Source organism: Gregarina niphandrodes, assembly GCF_000223845.1.
Source record: "Gregarina niphandrodes unplaced genomic scaffold scaffold00019, whole genome shotgun sequence".
Taxonomy (NCBI): Eukaryota; Apicomplexa; class Conoidasida; order Eugregarinorida; family Gregarinidae; genus Gregarina; species Gregarina niphandrodes.
The window spans coordinates 30,768-40,308 of NW_011645788.1; the positions used below are offsets into that span (position 1 = coordinate 30,768).

The window sequence follows — 9,541 nt, forward strand, 5'->3', positions numbered from 1 at the left end:
ACCTTCGCCATGAGTCGGTCAACTCTCCTGGGGCACCTGAGTTAATACTTTTGCAGATGGCGCTGACCTTAATGGCCGCAGCACTTGGTTCAGCGAACCTATTCGGGTACTGGAACTGCTCGACGGAATCCAAACGGCGGCTGCAGCAGATAGCCTCTTCTACTGTATTCAAGGCCGCGATGGCTCGGATGGCAAGTCTGTTCGTTTAGATGTTGATGAAGGACTGGTCGACATGGCATGTCGGGGTACTAATGGGGATGTTGGGCTTGGGGATGTTGGGCTTGGGGATGTTGGGCTGATTTGGGTGAGACAGGTCATATTTTTATGGGTCTGAAGGCACTGTATATTTCGTCGATTTCATCGGCGAGAGTAAGGGCAGCGCATTCTGAGCTGCCCCGAGGCGAGAGATTAATGGAGCCTGAAGGCGGGCCCAAAGAGGGTCCGGTGACCTGTCCAAGAGGCATGGGCGCCCCCCCACCGGAAAGGTTGCCAAGGGATTCCTCATAAGAGACCGCTCCGTAGGGTGTGATCGGCATTTCTGACTTGGTTCCATCTCGCCAGATTCGGGAGTGACTGAGACAGTCAATATTCAATACCCGCAAACCTCCAAGAGAAGTGGCCGCGAAAAGAGCATAACTCCCGCCCGTCGCCGATGAGGACGACGGAATAGGCATCACTTGCAGCTTGCGTATTGTGCCCCAACGGGACTGATCTAGACAGCTTAGTAACTCTCCTTCGGACAAATCAAACACACAGACGCCTCTCTGATATGAGCAGAACAATAGGTGGCCCCAGGCACACATCGCCGTCACCGTCGCCTTGTGGTACGACTCCATGGGACATTCCAGAACCTTCCAAACATAATGGTTGTAAATGGGATTGTATGCGGGGTCGACTGAGCTGGTTAAGCATCTGTACAAATTGTTGATCTCCTCTGTAATATCCCGTCCTGCAACCAGGCAAGGGTTCAGCAACAATATCAGTCCCCTAATACTCACTACTAATGACTGCTTCTCCGTAACGATCGGTCCTACTTCTGACTGGCTATACTGTGGACCGGACAACAAGTCGCCGGACCCTGCCACGTCCCCCGACCCTGACACGTCCCCCGGCCCTGACACGTTCCCCGACCCTGACACGTCCCCCGGCCCTGACAGCCGTTGGGTAGTCTGAGGAGAGTCTACCGCAGTCCGGCAAGTAAACCGAAGCATCTGCATATGGGTAATGGAGTTGCCCAGTACGATGTCCTCTTCTTCTTTGTCATTGAAAGGGTTCTCTATGTATCGTATCACCTTGCCCAAGTTTATCGCTCCTACGAACTTGGGCAGTGGCTCCTCAGTGTCATAAAGAAGCAACTGACCGCAGTTGGTGCCTATAAGAGTCCTCAATTTTATGTATTCGCTCGCAACGGATGCAGTCGCATCAACAGGTGAATTAGTAGATTGCAGTCGTAGTGGCCGAAGAATGAACTGACCACTGAGTAAACAAATACTGGTAAGAGTCTCCTTGGGATGTTTCAACGGTTTGGATACTTTTCCCATGGAGCAAATCTTCAGCTGGTAATTGGTTAAATCAGGTTCGAAAATCCTCAGCCCGTTATCGGCTCCTACGCTTCCAAATATGCCATTCAAATCTACGACCTGAGATATGGCCGCTTTGATATGCATTTCGCAAGTACTAAGGACAGAAAGTTCGGCCGTGGTTGCCGAAGTTACGCGAATTTCGTAAACTGAAAGTAGTCCCTCACCGTCACCGACTAGAAGCAACTGTGCTTTATTGGCGGTCGGAATAAAGCGGGCGATGCAAATTCGTTTCTGTGCCTGTCTAGTAAACATAGGCACGAACTTGAGAGGATCTTCCACTGAATTTCCGGGAACAAAATTAGAGACAGGAGATTCTGTCACCGTATTCAATACCGGCCTATAGATCGCCAGAGCACCCACATACTCCGGATCTATAACACTCCAAGCTTTACCCAACTTTGACAGCGCAGTCGTATCCGACATGGCGCAAACGAACAAGGGAACTTTGTGTTGCGAGATAGGTCCACCATCTCCAAAATCCATCACTGAGAATGCACCGAAATCACTGCTATGAGTCATAGTCCAAATCTCCAGCGGTAAAGGCAATGGCACCTGGGGTGGTAAATCCAAATCCAGTCGTAGAAATTTTATCAGAGTCTCGCTTTGTCGAATATCCGGCCTCACGCAAAGGGTCCGCAAATAGCCGTTCAACCTTTGCTGACGCTGCTCAGCTGTTCCAGGATCATTGGGCCTTGTTAAAGTCTTGCTGGGTAATGTAGGCAGATTCCCATATCCTTTCGCAAACAAGCTGTTATGCAGAGCATGGAATTCGCTAAATCTTTTCTCTAAGATAGATAACGTGGTGCGTTGACCGTAGTGCATTGACCGTAGTGCGTTGGCCGTAGTGCATTGACCGTAGTGCATTGACCGTAGTGCATTGACCGTAGTGCATTGACCGTAGTGCATTGGACGAACGTGTGTGCAAACTGCCAGATTTACCTATTCTACATTCGTGGTCGCCAATCCTAATCTGACAATCATACAGGAACGTAGTGCCATCAGCTGATGGCTGAAACCCTGTTACTCGTATATCGAACTTATCCACGTCAATTACATGCTGATGCCTAAAAGGGTGTCTAGTTGGTTCGGTGCCTAAAAGGGTGTTTAGTTGGTTCGGTGCAATGTGACTTACATCATGGACGTTTTTGTTTGCACACTATCTTTTTAAAGTGTTTCGCTCTCGCTAACTTTTTACTCGCCTTAGGTCCTCCCAAAAGCAACGGACGACGAGAAGCGGGCTAATGACGACCTAGGCTAATAGCGACCTTCGTAAGGACTTGCCGAACTGTCCTGGTTCACAGCATTCTCGAGCGACATGAGTGCCGGCATGACTAGCGCTCATTCACGACCCGAAGTGCATGTGGCGTGTTGCCAACACATCTGATAACATGCAGTTCGGGGGGAAGGCCTAATCTCTTTCCCTGCTGTCGCCAATACCGCGTGGCCCAACTAACGTCCAATCCGGCAAACCAGACTGAACGTTAATCGTTAAGTTTAGGGCGTCCATTAATCACATGCTGCCTAAAATGTGCGCTCAGCTAATTCGGTAGCCCACATCATGGACGTGGTAAGCCTGTCGTTATGTCGTCATATCATGTTTGTAGCAAGCGATACAGAAGCAATGGGATAGCCTCAGCGATGACCGAGTACAGGCATGCTTCAGGATGAAGGAGCAATACTCCCTCTATAAAATGAAGAAGAGAGAGCTTAAGCAGCAGTGGAAGACGAACAAGCGGGCTGATAAGGACCTCCGCAAGGAGATCAAGGCTGAGAAAAAGCAGGAGAAAATAGAGGAGAAGAAGCATAATGCCGAGATTGCACGAATCAAAAATGAGATAGTTGATCTGAAAAAGGAGATCAAGAATATCACCAAGTCAGATAAGGCTGCGCTCGCTCTGCAGGCCAAGATGGAGGCGGAGACTGCTAAGTTGCTTGCAGAACAGCAGGCTGCTGCAGACGCTGCTGAGAAACAAGCTGCGGCAGAACAAGCCGCGGCGGCAGAAAAAGCCGCGGTGGCAGAAAAAGCCGCGGCGGCAGAAAAAGCCGCGGCGGCAGACCAAGCCGCGGCGGCAGACCAAGCCGCTGTCGCAGACCAAGCCGCTGTGGCACACCAAGCTGCTGTGGCAGACCAAGCTGCTGTGGCAGACCAAGCTGCTGTGGCAGACCAAGCTGCTGTGGCAGACCAAGCTGCTGTGGCAGATAAACCTGGTGTGGCAGATAAACCTGGTGTGGCAGATAAACCTGGTGTGGCAGATCAAGCGGCTCGGGGGCGCTCACTGGGGAAGCAGCCTAGCGTCAAATCTGCTAAGTCGACTGACGTTGCGAGATCGGATTCGAAGAAGCTGGTGAGTAATGGCAGCAAAGATTTGACGGTCCAGTTTGCTGCGAGCGCGGATCACCAAGACGTAAGCGAGAAGGAGCTGGCTGCGAAGGTCAGGGCTGAAAAGGAGGCGGAGCAGAGAGCGCTTGCGAGCGTGACTTTGGGAGCTATTGCAAACAGTCCCGGGACTGCCTCTATTTCGCACACTCAGATGATTAAATCTCCCACGATAGATAAGGGGAGTATGCCGGGGGTGACGGATGGCAAGTCATGGGAAACGGTAAAGACCGAAGCGAGTGTTCTTCATCATCCCATCACCGCAGGATTCTCACGAAAAGCACCCCACACAAAAAACGATCAAGGCCTCACTGGACTATTGCCCCAGCAGGTTGTCGCAGAGCAGATGACCCCCAACGAGCCAGAGTATCTTGATGTCGAAGAACGATCTCCAACACCGTACATCTCCACCACTCCCCGACTCAATAAACCTACAAGTCCGCCTGATGCTTTTGGAGCCTGATCAAACCGGCATAATAACACCAACATACATAACACCAGGTGAATGCAACCAAACAGTGTTCCACCGGACCATACAACCATCCTATCTCTTTGCCGCATGTCCGGCCAGGCTGCTATCTCTTGACGTTAAAAAAACAAACTTGGTTCAAAAACAAACTTGGTTCAAAAACAAACTTGGTTCTATAGATGTCTCTATAGATGTCTCCTTCTTTTCAAGGGACGTAAATGGCATTTATACTGGCAATTATCAACGTCATATTCTTTCTCTTTTGTGTTGAATACTGTAAGGCTTCTCAAGATATCTACAGGATTTGTATGATAACCAACTGATTCAAGTCGTTGCCAGAACTTTTCTCCTTTGGGTCGGACACGGCAGCTGACATTGGCAAGGGCACATAAACATTGCTTGACGTCAGCAAAGTCTTTTCTGTCGCAGTTTGTGCAGGTGAATGAGCAATCGTCATTGACAGGATATAACTGTGACAGGAAATCTTCGAATACACCAAGTTGAGGACCCACGTTACCTTCGGTGAAGTACGGCAAATTCTCGTCGGTCTCTTGCCACAAATCACGTACCCTATCCATCATGTTAGGGCACGATGCGATGCAGCCCTTATCATTCTTCTGATGGTACCTAATCGCGTGCTGTACCGCGAAGGCATCAAAGGTCCATGGGCCCCCAAAATGATGGCACGACTCTTGTTCGCCGCACTTCATAATCCCGCTATAGCCTTCACATGGATAACGTCCGGACGGTATTATCGACTCGTATGTGGAATTCGTTTTCCTGAAGATTTTACGGCACTCGTATCGTGTAAGGGCAAGCCTGTTTAATTCACCACTAGTAATCCTTGTCTTAAAGCGACTGGTATCTTCTGTTTCCTCCACACCGAGCTCTCGCCCAAGACATTCATATTTGCATTCCCGAACTTCATACTGTCCTTTTTTCTTAGCGTTAAATGCAGAAAGGTTTCTAAATACATCTCGTGTGTCTGTATGATAAGCAAACGATTCAATCGGCTGAGCAGACTTGTATTCCTCCGGCTTTATTAAACACTTAACCTTAGATATGGCACAACGACAATCCCGAATAAAGCTGAAATTATCTCTTTCGCATCCATCACCTTCACATGACCCAGAGCACTTCTTGTCTAGAGGGTGTAACCTCGGTAATATAGCATCGAAATCCGACCGCCGATTCAACACATTTGAAGGTACGTACAACAAATTACGATAAGCCCCTTTCCACAAATTACGCCCCATTTCCTCTTCACTGTCGCAACGTACAACACAATTCCCATTGTCCTTCAAATAAACACCCACCGCATCTCTCACTCCAAACGCATCGCACATCCATGGAGCGCCGAAAACGTGACAGGTGTATTGTATCTCCTCATGCGCCCCGCACAACAGGATTCCGCTACCGCCTTCACATGGATATTGCATTCCTGGTTCACCCATCTGAGCCCAATTGTCCTTCATAAAACTTTTTGCGTTGAACAGACCATTGCAATCCGACCGTGGGAGCTGAATCCTGTCCAACGCCTCTCTGCTCATCCTTGTCTTGAATGGGCTCGTATACACTGGGGGTGTCTTCCCGCTGGCAAGCTCCGTAGTGGTGTCGTAGCGTACCCCCGACGGGGTTGCATTCGGTGTGGTCGTGATGGCGCCTGTGACAAGCCCCGTGGTGGTGTCGTTGTGCACCACCGGCGTGGCCGCATTCGTTCTGACCTTGACGGCGCCTGTGACAAGCCCCGTGGTGGTGTCGTTGTGTACCACCGGCGTGGTCGCATTCGTTCTGACCTTGACGGCGCCTGTGACAAGCTCCGTGGTGGTGTCGTTGTGTACCACCGGCGTGGCCAGATTCAGAGCGCCTCTCGGCGGATAATTCCAGTGCTGAACGGGGTCAGGATCATTGACACTGAACCCGGAATCCGTCCCATTCCGGAGTACCTTTGTCGTTTCCTTCGTCATGTCCGCAGCGACTGACGAGGTAAGACTTGTGAATGTGTCTATTGAGCTATGCCTGTCTTGATCTGAAGGGGTGCTGATGCTCATCTGAGTAAGCAATGATGAAGGTTCTTGAGTAAGCAATGATGAAGGTTCTTGAGTCAAGCCCAACAGGCTGTTCATAGTGTCGCTTTTGGTGGCTGTGTGGTTGATGCTGAACGTCTCGTAAGGGGTCAGCGTGGTGGCGGTCTCATTCACGCTGGTTGTGCGACTCATATTGAAGATCCCATTTATGGGATGTGTGGTCGCTTCTGAGTTACGTGGTTTTAACCAATTGTATAATGCCCAAATAGCTATCCCACTTAGTATGGTGGCCCCGGTGGACACCGTTACACACATTTTGTTTGGTACGCACCGTGTCGACCGGCAACTCCAGCCGCTTTCAACATCAAATATGCCGCATTGGAGAGCTGACCTTTGCAGTGCTGGCACCCAGTCTTCTGGCACGCTTTCAAGAAGGTCCTCTAACTCCTCAAAATTCAGACGTCTACAAGCCGTCACTTGCAGTGGGTCATTATCGAACTCGCACAGCTTCTGCAACTCAGCAACTGTACGACCCACGCTCTCGAGGCAAATCTCATCAGACACGTTGCGGAAGTTGTCCTCAGGATCTACCGTCTCCAGATATTCTTTGAGTTCTCGGATAACTAAAGTTTCACCCAGAATATTAAACGGATCAGGGGAACCATACACCACAAACCTACTACAGATTTCGAGCCAGTGAAATCTTTTCAGGCATGCTTCCTCACTGACTTTCTTCGAAGTCAAACTCGCCACGGCTTTCTTAGGCAACAGTACCACACACTCGATATCGGCGTCTTTACTTCGATCACTAAGAGTCAGCAACCTGACAACACAGTCGTCAACAGGCGGCCTGATTCCCTCTGCATCCATCAAATGGGACAACAATTCTGATACAGTCGCATTATTGGATTTCCCGCATTGTGTCGTCCGCATTTTTCTTGGAAGAATTCTGATCCTTGCACATGGAAGAAAATGCACAAGACCCAACGAGGAATTAGAAACTCTCTATTGAGCGAGGCGTTCATGAAAACTGCGGCCGCTCGTCCCAGCACGCACGCACGCACGCACGTTGAAAAAACGCCTAGAGTAATTCGAACCTGCCTTGCTGCAGAGACAGAGCTCTATTTGCAGACAGGAGTTATCCGCTATGTTGAAGCTTAGATGAAGCACGGTGTCCACTCTATTTCATGTTTCTCGACGGTAAGGCCATTCGAATAAGTCGCGTCGATCCTCGAAGTATGCGTCGATCCTCGTGGAGAGTACCAGACTCTTGCCGAAGCGTCGCGCCCAGCTCATAAAGTGTACCTTCCCTCTAGCATCTAATTCATAGACCAAGGCCCTCTTGACTACTTATACAAAGCGCTTTTCGGGATGTTTGCAGCCCGATGCGGACCAATCTACGCAGCGACGCACCCGAATCGAATTTGTAATCGTAGTCGCCGTCGCATACTTTTTTATGCAAGCACTGTGGACGATTCTGCCGTGGTGGGAGAATTGCTGTCTGAGTTAGACGGATCATGGATGCAACTTAAAGCGTTCGACAACCACTCGAATTTTAGCACGGAACTTTTACAATAGGCTAAAAACGCCAAAATGATCACTACGACGATCGAAGACGGACTTGGGGTGCTAGTGAACAACAAGCTGAAGCCTTGGATCGTGATGGCAAGCTCGACTCCCCATGTTATGTACACAAAACAAGAGTGTTATTTAATAATCTCTTCGTCGTGGATTCCGGGGCGACTAAACCCCGATGACAGGCAGGCTTTCTCGGGTTAGTGACCAACGGGTCCAGAAAAGAACCGCCGACGAGAGGCGCAAATTCTCTCTCTCAGTGATCAAATTGGAGGAAACGGAAAATCGCTAAAATCAACCTGCAAATACAACTACGCTCACACATCTATGAAGGGGGTGAAGCAGTCGGGAAACTTCGACGAGTTTACCGACTGACATGGATGACCATCAACAGCCATCTAGCTCTGGTGCCGCTGAGCCGAACTATACACAACCAACCAAGGAAGATGGAAAAAGAGGCGAGGATAACAGAAGATATATTTCCCTGGAAATGCGCTATTCCATTCAATAAAAACTTATCCCTGAAAATGCGCTGCAAACACGCGCGCGTTGTTGTCCCAAAAATGCCCGATGTCTTTTGCGTCTCAAAAGACGTTAAAGGGCCAATCCAACGCCACTGTTAGGTGCCGGGTCCTAGAGGTCAGATAAAATCCGATCTTGGACGCGAGGCCACTATTTGAAGCTACGCGCCCTAATCAAGCCGCCAAAATTTTAATGAAGACGTAACTGAATTGTCCTGAAGTGTGCGTGTACTGAAGTCTGTGTGTGGGCGTCAATGCTCGTGCGAATGGCGCTGGAGTTTCCATCAATTCTGAGATGCTTTAGAGGTGAGAGCGACCGGGCCACACTATCTTTCCTGCCAGGGCAGCGCCAGGTGTTTTGGTTTGTTAAAACTTTGGGGGAATTTCGGTTGAATAAATTGTCGGACAATGAAGACGGTGTCGTGCCACGCAACAACCAATGTGGGAAGACAGGGGTTGTTGGCGTGGCTAATGAACGCCGACGGGATGCAACCACCAATCAGAGGCTGTCAGGTTATGTTGTTGTCGTTAACTGATCGAACAGAAGAGGCGAAGGTTCAGTTCGTGGTTGCGGCACAAAAGGAAGCAATGAAGAAGTTGATTGAAGCAGTCGAGAGAGGGGGTTTCAGTAAGAAGAGCGCCCTCTTGGACGAAGAGAAAAGATTCGACTGGTTCGAGCAGTGTTCAAGAATTTTCATGTGGACTCCGCGTGGCGAGAGTAATACTATGGGCGAAACACTGGCAATGCGTGACCTCAAAGACTATCTCGAGTTCGTGGACCCAGGCGACGAGTTCTCCCACGTTTCCGATCAGGTTTGTCGTGAGAGCGTCAATCGGAAAATGTCGGAAGTGCGAAAGGCACTGAAGAAGGTAAGTAACTCCGGTAATTGGTCACTGGAAGAGAAGGAGCCGCTGGCCGTTACAGGCTACAGACGTCTCACGCCTGATGAGCTGGAGCGTCTCCGCGGTTCTGCACCAGAGGAGTGGCT

At 49.8% G+C, this 9,541-nt stretch overlaps 4 protein-coding genes across 4 annotated transcripts; 2 read left to right on the forward strand and 2 right to left on the reverse strand.

Moving 5' to 3' along the window:
• Window positions 1–314: 314 nt before the first annotated feature.
• On the reverse strand, window positions 315–2,489 carry GNI_094020 (PX domain protein; the record flags this gene model as incomplete). The annotated part of the gene is made up of 1 exon (XM_011132642.1): window positions 315–2,489. The coding sequence occupies one exon, from the start codon at window positions 2,487–2,489 to the stop codon at window positions 315–317; it is 2,175 nt and encodes a 724-aa protein (XP_011130944.1).
• Window positions 2,490–3,141: 652 nt separating this feature from the next.
• GNI_094030 (hypothetical protein) lies at window positions 3,142–4,423 on the forward strand (the record flags this gene model as incomplete). The annotated part of the gene is made up of 2 exons (XM_011132643.1): window positions 3,142–3,150; window positions 3,188–4,423. The coding sequence occupies 2 exons, from the start codon at window positions 3,142–3,144 to the stop codon at window positions 4,421–4,423; spliced, it is 1,245 nt and encodes a 414-aa protein (XP_011130945.1).
• A 191-nt stretch (window positions 4,424–4,614) lies between these two features.
• Window positions 4,615–7,326, reverse strand: GNI_094040 (hypothetical protein; the record flags this gene model as incomplete). The annotated part of the gene is made up of 1 exon (XM_011132644.1): window positions 4,615–7,326. One exon carries the CDS (start codon window positions 7,324–7,326, stop codon window positions 4,615–4,617), a length of 2,712 nt encoding a protein of 903 aa, XP_011130946.1.
• A 1,697-nt stretch (window positions 7,327–9,023) lies between these two features.
• GNI_094050 (hypothetical protein) lies at window positions 9,024–9,422 on the forward strand (the record flags this gene model as incomplete). Its single annotated transcript, XM_011132645.1, has 1 exon — window positions 9,024–9,422. A coding segment is annotated over one exon (399 nt), but the record flags the coding sequence as incomplete, so codon positions are not given.
• Window positions 9,423–9,541: the final 119 nt, after the last annotated feature.